The sequence below is a fragment of the Lampetra fluviatilis genome, chromosome 17 (genome assembly GCF_964198595.1).
Source record: "Lampetra fluviatilis chromosome 17, kcLamFluv1.1, whole genome shotgun sequence".
Lineage (NCBI taxonomy): Eukaryota > Metazoa > Chordata > Hyperoartia > Petromyzontiformes > Petromyzontidae > Lampetra > Lampetra fluviatilis.
This window is the reverse complement of record NC_136291.1, coordinates 187,919-208,372: the sequence shown is the minus strand read 5'-3', so window position 1 is coordinate 208,372 and position 20,454 is coordinate 187,919. Positions and strand designations below refer to the sequence as shown.

General features: G+C 56.5%; 1 protein-coding gene across 3 annotated transcripts; it reads right to left on the bottom strand.

Annotated features, from left to right (window-relative positions):
- Window positions 1-653: 653 nt before the first annotated feature.
- Window positions 654-20,118, bottom strand: LOC144936775 (endonuclease/exonuclease/phosphatase family domain-containing protein 1-like). Of its 3 annotated transcripts, none has more exons than XM_078863904.1 (11): window positions 20,053-20,118; window positions 10,931-11,160; window positions 8,788-8,986; window positions 7,982-8,149; window positions 6,908-7,719; window positions 6,104-6,155; window positions 4,925-5,035; window positions 3,925-4,065; window positions 3,684-3,807; window positions 2,544-2,720; window positions 654-2,274 (listed from the first exon to the last, which is right to left on the bottom strand). In XM_078863904.1, the coding sequence occupies exons 3-11, from the start codon at window positions 8,974-8,976 to the stop codon at window positions 2,120-2,122; spliced, it is 1,929 nt and encodes a 642-aa protein (XP_078720030.1). In that variant the 5' UTR covers window positions 8,977-8,986; window positions 10,931-11,160; window positions 20,053-20,118; the 3' UTR covers window positions 654-2,119. The 3 variants fall into 3 exon arrangements, with proteins under 3 accessions (XP_078720030.1, XP_078720031.1, XP_078720032.1); XM_078863905.1 differs by having other exon boundaries at window positions 11,040-11,160; window positions 20,053-20,112; XM_078863906.1 differs by lacking the exon at window positions 10,931-11,160 and having other exon boundaries at window positions 20,053-20,110.
- Between the last annotated feature and the right edge of the window lie 336 nt (window positions 20,119-20,454).

Here is a 20,454-nt window from a genome sequence, read left to right as displayed (position 1 = left end):
AAGTATCACGGTTCTATTCTGCAAGGCTGCCCTGGTTAATACCGCGGTCTATTAAACTTACGCGACCTTAAAGAACCAGTGACATCATTAAAAGTGTTGGTCATTGTGTCGGCGTCATGTTCCAAATGTGAAAAATAAACACCGCAAATTACTCATTTAGGAAACAGAAATCGTCATCCCCTACTGCGAAAATGTGCAAAGATCCCCCTGAAAAAGAGTATTGAGACTCAATAAGGCTTTCCTGGGTAAACATGCGGAACAATAATCCTGCAGCAACAGCTGGGGTGCAATTGCTGTCAAGAATACGTCTGCATAGTCAGGTGGTGCACACCTCACCTCCCGTTACCCTGATCTCGTGGTGGAAGGTCGACATTCCTATATCAGGGCCGAATCTAACCACTGTTGATTTCCTCACAACGCGGTACTCGTTTTATCGACCTTAGAGGGATGACGATGTGCCGAGTCATCCCCCAACCAGGATTTGAACTCGCAACCTTCTGCCGGCGTGCCGCTCGCTCTCGAGCTGGGCCCCGTGGCCGGCGTGCCGCTGGCTCACGGGCCCCGTGGCCGGCGTGCCGCTCGTGAGCCGCCCAGGGCTGGGGGGAGGAGTCGTCGCCGCACGGCTCGGAGCGAGCTGCACACGGAGTCGGTGGCACAGCGGAGCTCAAAATGTTTAATCGTCGCCTCGAGCTGCCGCACGCGCCGCACCGGCAGCGCAGAGAACGAGACACGGCGTGACGTCAGTTCGCGTGATGTCAGTTCGCTTCGGGTTTCCAAACGTCATCAGCGTGCCTGCTTCAACAGCGTGCATACTGCATATCATGGCATTTAGCTTCTATACACGGTATATCAAATACTTTTTTACTTTGCACAATCTCAAATCAAGTGTAAGTGCATCCTTCATATGAGTGTACACACATAAATAATTGTCATCTACACTGCTTTTCTAAGAATTTGTCGTTCACATCATTAAGGCGATGACATTAAACATTCGCGACACAAACTATATTCACTTGACAGGCTCGCTGGCTTCATCCTCTCGACAGGAATCCTGAGCACATCCACCCCAGTCACCCACATCCACCACAGTCACCAACATCCACCACAGTCACCCACATCCACCACAGTCACCCCACATCCACCACATCCACCACAGTCACCCACATCCACCACAGTCACCCACATCCACCACAGTCACCCACATCTACCACAGTCACCCACATCCACCCCACATCCACCACAGTCACCCACATCTACCACAGTCACCCACATCCACCCCACATCCACCACAGTCACCCACATCCACCACAGTCACCCACATCCACCACAGTCACCCACATCCACCCCACATCCACCACAGTCACCGACATCCACCACAGTCACCCACATCCACCACAGTCACTTCACATCCACCACAGTCACCCACATCCACCACAGTCACCCACATCCACCCCACATCCACAACAGTCACCGACATCCACCACAGTCACCCATATCCACCACAGTCACCCACATCCACCCCACATCCACCACAGTCACCCACATCCACCACAGTCACCCACATCCACCACAGTCACCCACATTCACCACAGCCACCCACATCCACCACACATCCACCACAGTCACTTCACATCCACCACAGTCACCATCCACCTTGGTTACTCTCCACCCAATATCCACCCAGACACCCCGCATACATCCAACATTCACCTTGGTCATCAAACATTGAGCCTCGTCACGCCACGTCCACCCTGGTCACCCCATGGGCTGGAGATGGTCCCATGGGGCCACGTGCGGTCGTAAAGCAAATGTCAGTCACAAGCAGCGGCAGCAGCAGCAATGGAAACACTCACAGCTCAGGAAAGCCTCGTCTCAGGCCCATGAGTCAAATCAACACGAATCTAAAGTTACATTGAAAAGGCACCATGATGGTTACTGGCTCTGCAGCAAAGGGACGACGGCCGAGTGGTGGGAAGTCGGGGGCCTCCGATGCAGGCGCTGCCAAAGCGAGCGGCTCGCGCCGCACGGCAGCGTTCAGTCTTTATTGTGAACGCGCCGCACGCTCCCCGTCATCTCCGGGTGTCGGCGAGGCGAGGCGACGAGGGGCGGCAGGGGGCGCTCAGGCGCTGCTCCTGACGTCCTCCGCCTTGCCGCGGGGAAAGTCGGTGAAGAACTCGGCCCAGACGGGGCAGTGGTCGGAGACGAAGCCCCCCCAGGCCCAGCCGTCGGGGATCCACGCGCTGCTCAGCCCCGCACGCACCACCGCGCTCCCTCCTGCGGGGAACAGCGTCGCACGCGCTCCGAACCCTGCCGGGTGCATCGAGGGGGGAACCGAGCGCCGCATCCCAGATTTGAAAGCGGTAGGAGTCCAACCTCGGCTAGTGTTGTGCCGCGTGTAGCACCAGGGGATAATAATTGTTGGGTGTTCGAGGTGATGGCACAGAACAAAACACCGAGCTTCTGCTGTGGCAGCCAATCGAACACCGCGATCGAGTCGAGGTCACGCGTCGTCGGGATGGCGCGCGCGCTCTCTCTCTCTCCACCTGTGTGCCGCTCCTTGGCAGACGAGCTGACCCACACGCCGTCCGCGGCGCGGCTGCCTCCGGGCTTCTCCTTGCCGATGTCCGTGAATGCCTCCGGGGGCAGCGCGCTCTGCAGCCCCCCGAGCGCCGAGGCGGCTTGCGCCCCCAACCCCCCGAGCACCAGCACGGACCATCCGCCTGCGACGCGCAAACCCGGTGGGTGGTCGGAGCGCACGCGGCCGGCAACTCCACGCTTCCTCCCGTCACGTCTACCGGCGGTCTTCTTATCCCCACGGTAACTCCACTAATCTGCTCGGCACAACAACTTCTTGTGAGCCATCATGGAACGGCTGCGTAACTCCTCTCGACAAAGAGGCATTGAGAAAGCCTCGTTTGCTTTTCTGCACCAAAGCCTTCGCCTTTGACTCTGAACAATTATTATCCCTGCTGCTGCTACACGCAGCATAATACCGGCCGAGGTTGGACTTCCCCTGCTGTCAAATCTGGAGTGCAGTGCCCAGTTCCTGCCTCGCTGCACCTAACAGGGTTCAGAGTCATTGGTGATCCGGCACTCAAAGATTCACTCCACTCAATCGCTCACCGGCAGTCAGTTGCCCGCTTGTCCCTCTTCTGTCGCTACGAGCATTGTTACTGTTCAATGAACTTCACCCATGATGCCTCTTCACCCATGTTGAGCTCTACCACACGGTCCCATTCACACTGCCGATTAGCATGGTTGGCTACGTACGGTGCGAGAGAAGTTCAACATACATACAACCACTGCACTGCAGGTCCAAATCACACACTCTCTCATTCACCCACTCGCCCACTCATATCCTCTTCACTCACCCACTCACCCAATCACCCACTCATTTTCCCCTCACTCACCCACTCATTCACCCACCCACCCACTCACCACACTGCAGGTCACCTCACTTATTGTTCTGCTTCTTCCCTCACAATGCTCCACTCTGGAATTCCCTCCTCCCATCGTCTCTTCTCCCCAAGCTCCTACAACAAAAACTTTGCTCTATCCAAGAGTCGTCTTACACCCTTGCGTATTGCGACTTTGAGAGTTCCGTTCAGGGCTTACGCTCAGAAAGTGCGTTCTATAAGGACAACACGCGTGACGGCGCTTCGCCCGCGAGTGCTGCCGGGCACCTTTGACGTCGTCGCTCTCCGGGGGCGGCAGGGCGGGGCCGAGGGGGGGCAGCCGCACGGCGGTGCCCTCGTCCGCCGCGGGCCGCGCGTGAACGTTCACCGCCGTGAACGCAAAGGCCCCGACCTGCACAGGGAGACGCGCGCGGTCACACGGCCCGGATCCGAGAGATGCGTCTCTACGGCCGCGCGTGTCGTCTCGGGCGGCGGCGATGGAGGCCCCGGGCGCTACGGGTGGCCGCACCTTGAATTGTCGGACGAGCAGCGGCGCGCGAGAGCTGGCGCCGGTGCCGTTGCTGGGGATGATGCCGGCGCAGTCGCGGGGTGCAGGAAGGGGCAGCAGCTCCACGCCAGCCGCCCGGTTCCACAGGAAGCCCAGGATCTCCTGTGCGCCCAGAACCACGGCGTCGTTAACACGACTCCTCCGCCTCCTCCACTCGCACGACATCCCTTCCTCTCGCGTCGCCTGCTTACGCAACGTTACATTTACGTGTAAACCTTCTGGATCAAGACCTCATGAAGTTCCTTACGATCGGTCTCCACAGTTACTGCCAGACACAACAACCAAGACGTCAACATTGGCGACACAAAGCACAACCATACACCAGGCACAACTCTCGTAGTGCCGGTTCACACACCACCTAAACGACAACCCCTCCACAGATGGAAGCTGCCGCTGCTCCATTCAATCCAAGCGCCGTTGTCTGGCTAGACGGAGCTAGCACGGGCCGCGTGTTGGGAGACAGCACGTTGCCTTTTACAGCATGGTGCAAGCGACCGTGTGGACCCAAGTGTGGCCACGTTCGTGTGTGTGCGTGTGTGCGTGTGTGTGGAGAGTGGCACAGTAGGGGGCACAGGTGGTGCATCAGCCAGTCATCTCGGTCAGTCGACCCGTGGCACCTGGGTCTGCCCCGTGACCTCCTGCCAGCGGGCGTTCGGACACTTCACGTGGCCTCAACGTGCACAGAGCCTGGCACGAGCGTCATGGTGATGTCACTGCCACTTAGTGGCGAATGGCGGTTGTTGTTGTTGGAGAGTGGCAGTATCGTGGTTAGTCAATTTAACACGTAGGCCCAAAAACCTATATTATCGCGGTTAGTGTTTGCACACGGCTAGTGCCAACCCCTCCTATGCCGTACCGGCCGTCGTAGGGCCATGCTAACAGCACTTGCCCGAACAGTCTGTTAAAGGCTACACGGGGGATTTTTGTGTGGGTGCGTATGCGAGTGGTGGACGCCGCTCACTCTGCCGCCGTCCGCCTGCCGCTCTGCGGAGGTCACGCACTCCCAGTCCCCGTGCTGCCCCGCCCAGCTCTGCACGAGCGGCACCGTCGGCTCGTTCAGCTCCAGGCAGAGCTGCGACACAGACGCACGTGGCCATGAGCGCTGGGACACCACAGGCTCCTCCGTCGCGTGAAGCCGCCACGTGGAGCATCGAAACGAACGCAGCTTCCGGCTCAGGTGAGCGTTCAGGCGGTGATCAGCTCCCATTTACAGCCCCGAGTCGGTGATGGAAAATTCCCCGTGATTATGGCGGGGCAGAGTCCATCCATTGAACGACCACTGTTGAAGTCTCCACACGGCGGTGTGGATTGTATCGACCCAGAGGGATGGTGGTCCAAGTGAACCCCCGACCAGGATGTGAACTCGCGAGCGTCCGGTTGCGCCCCACTCGCTCTGCCACGGAGGCCCTCCAGGCCCGATTAATGAACGCTCAGTTCCCTGTGATCGTGAATGTTGTGGTTGTTGAGCCAGGGCTGCGGCAAGTTTAAAATGAAACGGTGGCTTAGTGCACAGCATTTATAGATCTGTAGACAAGAGATGCAGTTCAGTGAAATGAGTTGTTGATTAAAACTGTGAAACGGTAACCGGTAACCAGGAACCGTGTTCATAATATCTGACCGGTTCCAAAAGTCAGGAACCAGGAATCATTTACCAGTGGGAAATTCATCATGAACGCAGCAATTGGATCACAACAAACTACACGGCAGCCTTAATCACGGCGTGGGTCATTTGCATTTCTCAGTTAAAAGGTAACAACCTTGGCCCCAGGCTGGCACCCAGAATAAACTTCAACCCTGACAGCTGAATCTGGTTCTTTAGCACTCCCCGGCCTGCTCACAAGTCGACTGCCTCCTTGTGCCACTGCTGGCAGGAAGGGCCTCCACTCCAGAGGGAGAACCGTTACGTTTATTGCGGCAAAGCGGTAACTGTTTTAATGTTATTTTACTTTTATTCATGCGGTCACCGGTAACTTAGAAAAACGCGATTTTGACCGCCACTTTGCAACGCATTTCGTCTTTTTAAATGTGGTTATCCAGAGAAGGGACTGGGACAGCGGTGCGGTCCTTCGTCGTGAGCCACCGCAGCTCCGGACCCGCACTGCGCACGTTCCCGACGGCGGGTACGGAGCGACGGCCCCACCTTTTTCAGCGCCTCCGTGTCCATTAGCTCCTGCACGGCCAGCAACGACACCCTGCAGCAGGGTATAGCGGCGGCAGCCAGGACCCAGGGTCAGTGTCACCACGCCACCGTTCAGCTATGCAACATGTGAAGCAGGCGCAGTGTCGGCTTAGTTATCTTGTTGCTTAAATTCTTCACTCACGGAGCTGACGATTGCAATCTTTGCGCTCACTGTTACTCACATCTGAGCAGCTTTGAAGCATCGGAGGCACTTTTGTAACCCACCAGATAAAGATCTGGTGCTGCCGCTTTTGCAGAATCATTTTCTAGCTCTGCGGAATTTTTTCTAGGGCCACAGGGCAGCATAAAGATAATGCGCTGGGGTCTGCACAAAACATGTTTACATAACGATTCGCTATCAAAGCGACTGTAAATATGTAAAGCACTGGAATTCGGGACAGATATCTAATCATTTCAACTCCCGTTTACCCATGACCAGGGGTAAAAATTAAAAAGTAGAAGTTCCAGAATGAAACCTCTTGACTCTCCAGCCTATGTTCACACACACACAGACACCCACTCACACACACACTGCCATTTCCCCGCTGTGGAAACATCACAGTCCGGATATAGGAATCGTTCTGAGAAGAGCCGGCACGGCATACCGTCACAGACCGGCTCACCTCCACCGCTGTTCTCATGACCGCTTTTAGCGATAATGGATGTGAGCGATTCCGGTGTGATATCTGCTCTTCGTTCCGAGCGACACTCTGAGTCGCGACACGCACGCACGCAGACACGGTGGATGGCGCAGCGCGAGCTCACCCGCTCTCCAGCAGCGTCATGCACACGACCTCGCGCACGCCAGCGTTTGAGGACTTCTCGCGAGAGCACCGCTGCAGGTTCCAGCTGCCGAGCCGCACCACGGGCCGGCCGCGGTGCAGGCCGGAGAACGGACGCACGGCCGGACGGAGAGGGGAGGACGACGCGGGGCCGCCCGACGCCACGCCCCGCGAGGCCGCGTGGCGCGAGGAGCCCGACTCGGCCACGGGGCATCGGTCGTCGGCGCTTCCCTCCTCGCTCTCCTCGCTCTCGGGGGAGGGCGGCGCCGAGCCGCCCGCGAGCCCCGAGGGCCCGTTCCCCGCCCAGCTCCCCTGACGCCGCCGCCGCCGCTCGCGTCCCGGGCCGGCGTGCTCGCCCGCGCGGGCCGAGGCCGCCGGGAGCATCCCCTCGCTCCAGTTGGGCTGGCAGCTCAGCGACGCCGGACGCTCCGCGCCGGCGAGGCTGCGCAGGCTGCGCGACGTCGGGCTGGGGATCGGCCCGCTCCCGCCCAGGCCGCTGCCGCAGCTGCCGCCCCCTTTGCGCGCGAAGCCGACGCCGGCGCAGAAGGAGGGCGGGCGGGAGGAAAGGCCGGCGTAGACCTGCGCGCGGATCCGCTCGATGAGCGAAGCGCTGATGCCCCGCACGCGCACTAGATCGTCGACGGTGCGGAAGGGGCCGTGCTCGGCCCGGTGGCGCGCGACGCGCTCCGCCAGCTTCTCGCTCACGCCGCGGACGCTCGCCAGCTGCGCCGGCGTCGCCGAGTTGATGTTGATGCGCGTGGTCGCCAGGAGATCCGGTCGGGAGTCTCGGCTGACCTGGAAGGAGTCGCAGCTTCGTAAGACATTGCAGACGTCGCCCGGTTTTGGAACCGCGCAGCAACGCCACTTGTTCAAACATTCCGCTCAAAGATTCCCCGTATAACCTGAACAGACTGTTGGGCAAGTGCTATTCGCGAGCATGATGGGGTGATCGGACAGCACCACGTGTCCCCTTACATTGAAACCCACACGCGCACATACACACAAGCACACACACGCACCCACGCACACGAACACGGAGTGCGGTGCGGGCGCGCACCAGGCGTGCGCTGGACAGTGCGCCAGGGCTGCCCACGCAGATCTCCATGCGCATGGCCTCAAGCTTGGCAGCGCCCACCCCTGGCACGAGCGCCACGTCCTCGACCTTGCGGAAGCCGGCGATCTCCCTGCGGTACTCCACCAGGCTGTGCGCCACCGCCCGGGTCACCTGGGCATGGCACCGGCGGCAGCGGCACACACACAGAGCACAGCGCTCATCGACTCCGACTCGATCTCGGCTCCGCGCTCCGCGCTTTGCCGAACCGTCACACAGCACGGATGGGCGTATGGTTGCGCCGAGTTCATTTGGTTTGTTTCACTCGGCGAGCTCGCAAGAGTGCGGCCGTGACGCGGTCTGGCAGTGGCGCACTCGCCGCTTGTTGCAGAGGTTCAGGGTTGGAATCTCGCAAAGCGTCCTGGTTAATACTGCGGTGGCATTAACCATAATTATTATGCGTTGTCTGCTTTGGAGTGGACGTTAAAGATCCTTCGACGTCAAACGGATAGGCAATTGCGTCCAACTCAAAAATTCCCTGCAAATTACTCCATTGGGATTGTCCACAGCAGTAACCGTCGCCCCCTAGTGGCAGACTGAAGCCCTCTTGCAGGCCAGTGCTGAGTGACTTGCTGCAAGGGAGCAGCTGCCACTGGCGGTGGCCTTCGGAAGTTTGAGTTGAGATGCAATGTGAGGCGTTTAGAGTTGCTGGGTCATTGAATATAAACGCAACAAGATGATGATGACAATGATGAAAACTTGTACTTGACAATGAAGGAGGGAACGCGTGGTTTGTGCCGGGGCCGCCTCACCCCTGGGAGGGTCATGAGCTCCTCCTCGGAAGCCAGGTTCACGTTGACTCGTTCGCTGAGCGAGGGGGCACCCGGCGGAGCGTCGTGGAAGTTGCAGACGGCGCTGAGCTTGCGCTCGGCTCCTCGGTGGCGCGGCTCCCGGAGGTCCAGCGATGGCAGCGGACGGTGGCAGGCGAGGCCTCCTCCCATCGTCGCTCGTCTGCACCGGCGACAAACCGCGCACGCGCTCCTGAACGGCTCTCACGCCACCGGGCGCCCGCATCGCGGCACCGCGCTCCGCACCACGCGGGGTCCAGAATTCCCACAAAACGGGACGAGTCAAACGGACCGAGCGGAGTGCCGCCCGCGTCTCCCCAGGGGGCGGTGTTCCTCCGAGCGGCGGGCTGCGACCGCGCCGCTGCCGCTCGACGGGAGGGGCCGCCGCTCTCGGGTTCTGGGAACTCGGTCGGGGGGGTAATCTGAGCCCTGGCCATGCGGCTCCGATAAAAATACCACGGCCAACTCCGGCGGCACACGGCCCGTCTGACGCAACCTCCGGCCCTGAGCTCCGTTTGAGAAACTTCTCGGAGTTTAACACGGAAAACCCGGTCGTCCACGCGCATCAGTCAAACGCATGTTCTGGAAACGCACGAACAACAGCGATCGTGGCAGGGAGTGTGGGTAGGGCCCTGGGGCTCCGTGATAGGGGAGGCCAGGGCTTTGTGACGGTCTTCAGTGGTATGTAACCGAGGGCCCACTGTCTGGGATACGTCGCGTTCAATGCACACTTAAGCAATCTCGCCCGCTGCTCGATTAGTATTCCATCTGAACCCCCTCGGTGTTTCACCAGCGTCACTGCTGTGCTCTGTGGTCACACCGCTCCGATACAGCACGGACGAGCACTGAACGGAACCTGCACGGCTAAACACGTTACTTAACACATTCAACGCAACGGCAATTACTGCTGTGAAGACAGTAGTTTAATTGAACAAGTATTTAAAGCCTCTGTAGTGCAAACTCACCATCGCCGAAATAGCATTCCAATTAGCTATGCGCAAGCTGAGATGACCCGAGACGCTGTGAAGTTAATAGAAAAGATATTTTTGTTCCTTTAAAAAAAAAAAATTTAAACACCCGACTGGTTGAAAAGTGAAATCTGTTCACGAGCCACAAATATCACAAACATCAAACATCACAAACATCACAAACATCACAAACATCACAAATATCAGCTGCAGTGTGAAGGCTCCGTGAGGCTCACGATGGAGGACATGGAACCCACCACCACCACCACCAATCTAATAACCTCACCACTACCACCTCGACCACACGCTCACCATCAGTCTTCGACCCTCACCATCAACTCTATCACATGGTCAAATGACCCACCACCACTATTCCCACCACCATCAGTACCTCAACAACTGTCAAAACTACCAAGACAAAGATCCCCCATATAGCCTTAACAGACTGTTGAGACAAGTGCTGCTAGCGAGCACCTATAAAGCCCGGCACGGCACACGATGTAGTGGGCGGCCAGCACCACGCCGGGTCGCTATCGTCTCCCTAAGTGGCGACCTTTAGACATTGCATCAGGTACTCATGTGAGGCGGAGTTGACCGAGAGTAGACCACCACAGCCACCAACTACCAGTGCCTTCACAACTACCGAAAGCATGACCACACAACTAACACCAACACCATCACCAATGCCATCACGACCAACACCGCTTAGATCGATGGCACACACACACACACGTGCCATCACACGTGCATGCCCACCTCTACTCACGCCACGAAGTAGAAAAACAGATAAGCAGGCAATACTCATCCTTCCCAGATCTGCCTCTGCACATGAACAAACGTTTTGTTTTACACATTCCATCAGCCACACCGCTATCTGGCAGTGCATGTTAGTTCCAAGACGAGCAAATCCGTGGGCCAGTTTTGGAATTCAGTGTCTCGCGAGCAGTCAGACCTGCTTGAAGGTTGCTGCACTTAATGTGCCCCGCTGTGTTCCGTAACCGTCCGCGGTCTGCTCCCCGTGTCGAGGCATCGCCAGCGTGGCCGGCCACGTGTGTTTGCGGCCACGCGTGTTTACACGGTGCGAGGCAACGCGACTTTCCATCTCCGAGTGGATTAGCGACCGTGTCGGGAATGCGTACCTTGTCACCACTAAAGAGGAGGCTCGTTGACCCCGCGACCCTCCTGGCGCCGCGTCCCGACCGCAGGGACACAACGAGACCCAGATCTCAGAGGCAGCAGCTGTCGCACCTGCCTGCTTGTGGCTCTCTCCCTCCGTGTTGCCACTGCCGCTGAATCCGATCAGCAGTGAAGCTTCTCAGCCATGTCGAGGTGACCGTGGGGATCGCACCCGGGTGGGAATCTTCACGTTCTGTGCACGGAATGTCACGTTAATGAGCACCGATCGGTGTTTTATTTTATTTTTCCACGTGGGAGCAGTCGAGACGGCGTTTTGAGAAATGAGGCAGGCAGCTTTGTCCAACTACCCAAGCAGTACTCACTGCTCAATTGGGTTGACACACGGCAGCAATCATCGCCCCCCCACTGTTCGTCTAATGCCCACTTGCAGGCCAGCACTGAGTCCCATTGTTGCCTCACAGGGCAAGCAACCATCAGGGGGTCTCCTTGACTAAAACAAAACCAGCGCTCCGAGACATTTCAATCTGGTATGAGGCGCAATAAGAATGCAATTATTATTGGACTACACGTGTGACTCCACACCACCTAAACGCTCCCTCCGAGTCCTCACCGCTCTCTCACACACATGGTGGCTTCCCCTGAGCACCGTGACCATGGCCCCCCAGGGCAGGGCCCGGTCGCTCTGTTATCGTGTGAATATACAAACGGCACAGCAGTATTAATATACAAACGGCATAGCAGTATAAATGCCGCAATGCCTCAGTTATAATCCACTTTGCAGCTACTCGCTTGTTCATGCTACGGATGGTGGAAGGACCTTGAATAAAGGGAACTTTAGAGGGTATTTGGTCTACCGTACTTATTCACGGTTTTGACCAGTTTTTAAATGTGGTTACTGATTAAGCAACGCTAGTCAGAAGCAAAGGCCCTCGCGGCCACCCTCGTACACATCGAGACGACATCGGAGGGCGATCCTCTCAGAATGTATTCAAGTCGCTGTTCAAACGGCGCGGGGAGCCCTCCCATTGGCTCAGCAATGAGCCAGATTTAATCTGATTAGTTGAGCAAAGCGGTGAACCAGGAACGATTGCCTGATCGGCGAGCTGTCCTGTCATTGGCCAACAGATGTGAGAGAGAAAGGGTGGGATCTTTAGAATCAGTTGAACGGCCGAGGGAACTTTCTGGGCATCAGGGGCTGAGGGCATTGAAGGCAAGGCTGACGGGAACTCGAGGCCTTAGCCTGCAGCTCCCTACGTGCGGTGCGTGGAATAAATATCTTCCTCAAGATTCGGCCAGTGTGCGACGCACTCCTTTACACGCCCACGGCGGCCGCACCGACTCATCTGGATTGGAGCTGGAATGCGAGCGAGGCGTGCGCGAGGCGGTGGAACGCGGTGATGGAAAATCATCTGGGCCAGCACCATGGCGAAACGGTGAGAGGGCGTGCTCCGCGGGGAGATGCGTGCAGATTTGGAGCGAAGCGGCGCACGTGGCCCACTTGCTGCACGGCTCCACTGGGCCGCTTACTGCGCTGCCAGCAGAAACCCCCCCCCCCCTTCATCACTCCAGAAAAACCCAAATCTCCTCTCTCCATCACTTGTGCATGCAGCGCTGTGCGTTTACGTGAACTGACAATGGTGGCTCAGCGTTAGAGCAAGCAGCTCGCAAGCAGAATGTTGAGAGTTCGAATCCCGGTTGGGGTTTCACTCGGTCCATCACGCTTCCACAGTCAATTGAATGAGTACCGCTTTGTCGGGAAGTCAAGTGGTTGTGCTGTGGATAAACTTGCCCCCGTCACAGGAACGTGGATCTTCTACCACTGGCTTGGGACAGTAATTAGCACCGTACCAATGTTCATTTGAGCAGGAAATCACTTTGTTGCAAACGCTGCGTTCGCCGCGTGTTGAACTGCGGTGTTTATTTTTGACTGTGCTGTTTATAGCCCAAACGGGGTCAGCACTGATGCACTCTGCAGCCCACGCTGCATGCACGACCGTAAGCAGTCAGCGCAGCGATGACAACGTCAAGTTGTTCGGCGATAAAGGCGCAGTGCGTTGCGAACGATGGCACCGGGACTCGTGCCGAGCAGCAGAGGTCCGTGCAACAGAGAAGACCCCGGACCGTTTATCTCTGCTGCTGCTGCTGCCGCCGCTGCTGCTGCTGCTGCTGCCGCCGCCGGCGGCTCTGTGCGCACAACCCGACAGGTGCCAGCGACGGCAAACTCCTAATCGGTGCCTTTTGGCCACCATCCAGAGGTCAAGGAGTTCACAATGCGTGAAGCAAGTACCAGGGCCTTCTGAGATATCCAACACAGGCTGCATTTATACAACGAACATTGCAGCCAGTCACACGCAAAATCAATACGCAAATAATTGCATTGATCGTGACGCCGGTTCACCCAAAGTGCACTCTCGCCGTGAGAGTCGCAGACGTCGTGCGAGTGAGATCCCTTTAGAGATCTACAAGATTTGAGACCGGCGGCACGTTTGAGCGTCCCTGGAAGGTCGTCGTTCCACGTCGTTCCACGTCGTTACACCAACCGCGTGAGTGGTAGCCAGAGGTGGAGGCGCGCTGACACGAAGGCGAGTTCAACACCTCGTGCGATATCTCTGTTGGAAGACGGTCACCACTACCCTGCCACGTCTCGTGCATCCTCACCCGTGACACTCACGGCGTCTCAACATTGTGTGTTTGCGGCCGTGCAATGATCATGTTTATTGTTGTTCACCTGAAAATAATTCACCCGGCCCCGATTACTGCAGTGTCTCACCGGTAGCTGCTGCCGATGGTTCAAGTCTCATGTAAGGGTCGGTTCAGGAAGTTGTTGTGTCTGCTGACAGCCTTTCTATGAGAACAGCGGGAACCCATTAACAACTGTCCAAGGCCATTATCGCTCTTGTTCATTTACGTGAGGGGTCTTCACTAAGCGGTGACGGAAATTAGCCGATTGACGATTGCTGCCACAGAAACACATTTCGTCACCCCTCCTCCCCCTTTTATCCAAAGTGGCCCCGCCCTCTTGCCTGCCGCGTCACAGTTCCTGTGCCTGACCTTCTTGGGGTTCCCTCTCTGTCCCTTGGGTTTGTCCCAAAGGTGTTTCAGTCGCGGTCTCATCGATCTGGAACCCTTCGGGGTCGACAGCCCCCCCCCCCCTGGCGCCCAGAGCTGCCCGAGTCTCACGGGGAAAGGAGCCGCACACCCCGTGTCTGGAGGAAGGGGTGGAACCTGAAGGGAAAAGGGAGTGGCCTGAGCACGAGAGGGCGGGGCCACAAGATGCATGAGGCGGGGTCTATAACATGTGAGGCGGGGTCTATAACATGTGAGGCGGGGTCTATAACACGTGAGGCGGGGTCTATAACATGTGAGGCGGGGTCTATAACACGTGAGGCGGGGTCTATAACATGTGAGGCGGGGTCTATAACACGTGAGGCGGGGTCTATAACACGTGAGGCGGGGTCTATAACATGTGAGGCGGGGTCTATAACACGTGAGGCGGGGTCTATAACATGTGAGGCGGGGTCTATAACACGTGAGGCGGGGTCTATAACACGTGAGGCGGGGTCTATAACATGTGAGGCGGGGTCTATAACACGTGGGGCGGGGTCTATAACATGTGAGGCGGGGTCTATAACACGTGAGGCGGGGTCTATAACATGTGAGGCGGGGTCTATAACATGTGAGGCGGGGTCTATAACACGTGAGGCGGGGTCTATAACATGTGAGGCGGGGTCTATAACATGTGGGGCGGGGTCTATAACATGTGAGGCGGGGTCTATAACATGTGAGGCGGGGTCTATAACATGTGAGGCGGGGTCTATAACATGTGAGGCGGGGTCTATAACACGTGAGGCGGGGTCTATAACACGTGAGGCGGGGTCTATAACATGTGAGGCGGGGTCTATAACATGTGAGGCGGGGTCTATAACATGTGAGGCGGGGTCTATAACACGTGAGGCGGGGTCTATAACATGTGGGGCGGGGTCTATAACATGTGGGGCGGGGTCTATAACATGTGAGGCGGGGTCTATAACATGTGAGGCGGGGTCTATAACATGTGAGGCGGGGTCTATAACATGTGAGGCGGGGTCTATAACACGTGAGGCGGGGTCTATAACACGTGAGGCGGGGTCTATAACATGTGAGGCGGGGTCTATAACATGTGAGGCGGGGTCTATAACATGTGAGGCGGGGTCTATAACACGTGAGGCGGGGTCTATAACACGTGAGGCGGGGTCTATAACACGTGAGGCGGGGTCTATAACATGTGAGGCGGGGTCTATAACATGTGGGGCGGGGTCTATAACATGTGAGGCGGGGTCTATAACACGTGAGGCGGGGTCTATAACACGTGAGGCGGGGTCTATAACACGTGAGGCGGGGTCTATAACACGTGAGGCGGGGTCTATAACACGTGAGGCGGGGTCTATAACACGTGAGGCGGGGTCTATAACATGTGAGGCGGGGTCTATAACACGTGAGGCGGGGTCTATAACACGTGAGGCGGGGTCTATAACACGTGAGGCGGGGTCTATAACATGTGAGGCGGGGTCTATAACACGTGAGGCGGGGTCTATAACACGTGAGGCGGGGTCTATAACATGTGAGGTGGGGTCTATAACATGTGAGGTGGGGTCTATAACATGTGAGGCGGGGTCTATAACATGTGAGGCGGGGTCTATAACATGTGAGGCGGGGTCTATAACACGTGAGGCGGGGTCTATAACATGTGAGGCGGGGTCTATAACATGTGGGGCGGGGTCTATAACATGTGAGGCGGGGTCTATAACATGTGAGGCGGGGTCTATAACACGTGAGGCGGGGTCTATAACATGTGAGGCGGGGTCTATAACATGTGAGGTGGGGTCTATAACATGTGAGGCGGGGTCTATAACACGTGAGGCGGGGTCTATAACACGTGAGGCGGGGTCTATAACATGTGGGGCGGGGTCTATAACATGTGAGGTGGGGTCTATAACATGTGAGGCGGGGTCTATAACATGTGAGGTGGGGTCTATAACATGTGAGGTGGGGTCTATAACATGTGAGGCGGGGTCTATAACACGTGAGGCGGGGTCTATAACACGTGAGGCGGGGTCTATAACACGTGAGGCGGGGTCTATAACACGTGAGGCGGGGTCTATAACACGTGAGGCGGGGTCTATAACATGTGAGGCGGGGTCTATAACATGTGAGGCGGGGTCTATAACATGTGAGGCGGGGTCTATAACACGTGAGGCGGGGTCTGTAACACGTGAGGCGGGGTCTATAACACGTGAGGCGGGGTCTATAACATGTGAGGCGGGGTCTATAACATGTGAGGCGGGGTCTATAACATGTGAGGCGGGGTCTATAACATGTGAGGCGGGGTCTATAACACGTGAGGCGGGGTCTATAACATGTGGGGCGGGGTCTATAACACGTGAGGCGGGGTCTGTAACACGTGAGGCGGGGTCTATAACACGTGAGGCGGGGTCTATAACATGTGAGGCGGGGTCTATAACATGTGAGGCGGGGTCTATAACATGTGAGGTGGGGTCTATAACATGTGAGGCGGGGTCTATAACACGTGAGGCGGGGTCTATAACACGTGAGGCGGGGTCTATAACACGTGAGGCGGGGTCTATAACATGTGGGGCGGGGTCTATAACATGTGGGGCGGGGTCTATAACATGTGAGGCGGGGTCTATAACATGTGAGGCGGGGTCTATAACATGTGAGGCGGGGCACTGGACTCAAGCCAAAGAAACCCGCGACTCTAAAAGAATGACTGCGACTCGTAAGAAAATCCCAATTCCGCATGTAGATAGGTGCTTCAACCATGAACTTCCCTCTTCGTTTAAGGAAATGTAATCATTTAATCAAATAGGCGCAGCAGGGGGCAGCAATGTAACGCCACAGACGAGGCCACGGGCAGACACGTTTAACGTCAATTCTTGTCGCGCCGCGCACACTGAATGGGATTTACCAGCGGGATTGATTGCAAGTAAGCACGGCTTCTGAGAGAACATCATTTCCGAATGCCAGCATTGGTTTGAGCGAGCCTGACTGCTGAAGAGACACTGTATGTGGAAACCTGTTCAAAGTGTGCTGGTATTAAACAAAAGCTGCAAATGTTGACGGTCAGATGGCCGTGTGGCCGATGGGATACGAGGAGGCGGAATCGCCGAGTAACCCAGATCCACATCAACGGACGGCGTGGGACGAATGCTTCATTCGCCCCGAGCGCAACCCGAGCCAGAGTCTCAGGAGGCTTCGGTTTCAAAGAAGGATTTAAGCTCAAATGGATGTCGGTGGAAGTCAGCTGAACAACCCGAATGTGAAACTCGAATTCAACCCAGACAAGGCTGATGACACCGAGGACGAATGGGAATAATCCCACAGCACGGCTTCAGTGTGCAACGTGGAACCGAATGAGCCACTCACGGCCAAAAGGGTCACGGCGACAACAAAGGAAGGCGGTGAACGGAAGCCAAGATGCGAGCGGATCGCCAACACGACGGCTTGAATGTCACGTCGGCGACGCGAAACCTCGGGATCGTGTACTCGGGTTCATTCACCTCAAACAGTCACAGGACACACAGCTGAGAGAAAAGGGAAATTCTACCGAAAACAAACGATGACCGAGCACAGCACGAGTGCTTGTGTTACCCGCCAGCGAGTCACGTGCTCGGCAGCCACCCTCGGCGGTGACAACAACAGGAACGAAGCCTCTGGTCTGGGCACAGCCGCTTCGTCTCGGCTCCGGAGACGAGATAACGAACGAGCCACGGCCACCACTGCGAGCCACGGACGACTGTGGCAGCAAGAATGACGAGCTGCTGGCGTGGTGGAATTGGACTGATCGTTCAAGTGCAACAGCGTCTGACAGCATCAGTTCATGATCTGGGGTGGCTGGATGAAAAGAAAACTCCTTACAGTTATTTATCTAGGAAAGCCACCTCGAGTCCGAAGACTCGTTGTCAGGAGGGACCTGCTACTTTGGGATGTTTGACCAACACCAATGACAGAGAATGTGTTCCCTTACAGGAGGAAACCAGAGAATTCGGAGGAAACCCATTCAAGGCAGGGGGGAAATCTACTCACTCCGCTCACTCACACTGTTTAGAGCACGGGGAGACATACACACGTCACAAAGGTCGGTACCAGAGTCCGGAATCGAACCCCGACCCTTATTCCTGTGAGGCACACGTGTTAGCACGGCATCACCGTGCCGTAAACGGTGCACACGAAGTGGTGGTGCCAGTGGGACAGACGTCGGAAACGGAAGCGATGCTCCCGCTATGGTTTAATGGGACCCAAGATAACACGAATCTGTAGTTCATCTTCTTGGTTCTTTCGGTAAAGTCACGTAGAAGGGAAGTAATAAAATAATACAAATAAAACATAATAAAACAATATGTTTTAGTTTTATTTTTATTATTTTATTACTTCCCTTCTACGTGACTTTACCGAAAGAACCAAGAAGATGAATCCCTGCAGTCACGAAAGAAGCTTTACATCGAAACGAATCTGTAGGTACAAAGTCCCGGCAGCTCGAGGTGGCACCGAACGTAGAAATAGCTCCCCCACCCCCCCACCCCCCACATCGCGGTCATCTCAGGGCGCCACCCACCCAGACCACTTGGACTTGACCGAGCATGGTCAAGGCCTCGTGTTTATGGTGCCACCGCCACCACACGGGTGTCCCACGTGTTGAGTTTGTAAGACTCTCAGTCACGTCTGTGTCTACAGTTGTTTTGTTATCCGTCAAATGTAAACAACGATCACAATGATTATCCCAAACATTGTAACCAATATTTGTGCACTCTCCTGCTTGTAAAGGGTCTAAAAGGTAAAGGGTCTAAAAGGTAAAGGGTCTAAAAGGTAAAGGGTCTAAAAGGTAAAGGTGCAGCTCTGCAATAGCTCGCCGACTCCACTGCAGCAGCAGGTCTCGTCGTACCCACACTTCACCCCACCACACGCAACCTGCCGGTCGACCGATCTGTCTCCTGGATGATGGAGAGAGGCGAGGGGGGTAACACACTTGCCCCATTGCTACAACTGCCGCGCCGGGAGGTCGAACTTCACCGGCGGCCTCTGGATGCCAAGTGCTGACTGTCACGCCGAGGCATCTCCCCATGAATCCTAGAGATGAACATTTATCCTGACGCCAGGATGCCTCTTTTACACCGTTTTACAGCAAACACCAATGAGATTGCGCCCATTCCAACTCCATCACCAACCAACCCGATCCATCCACCGTTGCGAGGCAAACTCGGAGGATCATTGGAGTCGACATGGCAGCCCCCCTCCCTCCCCCCATACCCCGACTGGCACCAAAGGGCGACTGACAGCAGCGATGTCCCTCCGCCACCGTCCGCGACACCGCGACAGACCCACCATCACCAGCATCATCAGCACCACCATCACCATCATCATCACCATCACCAGCACCACCATCACCACCAGCATCAGCATCACCAGCATCATCACCACCATCACCATCATCACCATCATCACCACCATCACCACCAGCATCATCACCAGCATCATCACCATCACCAGCATCATCATCATCACCAGCATCATCAGCATCACCACCACCATCACCATCATCACCACCAGCATCAGCATCATCAGCATCATCATCATCACCAGCATCATCATCACCATCATCACCACCACCATCATCATCATCACCACCATCATCATCATCATCACCATCATCATCACCATCATCATCACCATCATCATCATCATCACCACCATCATCATCATCATCACCACCATCATCACCACCATCATCATCACCATCATCATCACCATCATCACCATCAGCATCACCACCATCACCAGCATCATCATCACCATCATCATCACCATCAGCATCACCACCATCATCATCACCATCATCATCATCACCACCATCATCACCACCACCATCATCATCACCATCATCACCATCAGCATCACCACCATCACCAGCATCATCATCACCATCATCATCACCATCAGCATCACCACCATCATCATCACCATCATCATCATCACCACCATCATCACCACCACCACCATCATCATCACCACCATCATCACCACCATCACCATCATCATCACCACCATCACCAGCGCGCAGCTCACTCACCGCTCGCGCTCGGCCGCCTCCCGTGACTGGCGCGCCCCCCAGCAGCGCGGCGCGCGGGGCCGGCCCCGCCGCCACGTGGGGGGGGGGTGAGGGGGGGCGAGGCGGAGTCGCCGCCGCCTCCTCCTCCCGGCCCAGCACCGCCGCGCACTGTACCCGGCTCGCACGCACTGGAGGAGCCCCCCCCCCCCGCGTGTTACACAAACACCGCCCGCGGTGCCGTGGGTGTCAGCGCGATCGACTTGTAACCGGCTCCATTCCATCTCCCGGCGTGGCAGTTGTAGCGATGGGGCCAAGTTTCTCAAATTCGTTACTCAATCCCTGCCGCTCGTTCACCCAGCAGTATGGACAGGATCCCCCAGCCGTGAGGCAGAGTGTGGGTACGCGTCTGGTCAGCATGCAAGT

Excerpts from the sequence above, each read along its gene's own strand:
- LOC144936775 (XM_078863904.1), bottom strand. The coding sequence starts at position 8,976 with ATGGGAGGAGGCCTCGCCTGCCACCGTCCGCTGCCATCGCTGGACCTC. Across the intron at positions 6,156-6,907 it reads ATGACGCTGCTGGAGAGCGG|GGTGTCGTTGCTGGCCGTGC; the intron begins GTGAGCTCGCGC and ends ACCCTGCTGCAG. Across the intron at positions 4,066-4,924 it reads GGCAGGCGGACGGCGGCAGA|GAGATCCTGGGCTTCCTGTG; the intron begins GTGAGCGGCGTC and ends CTGGGCGCACAG.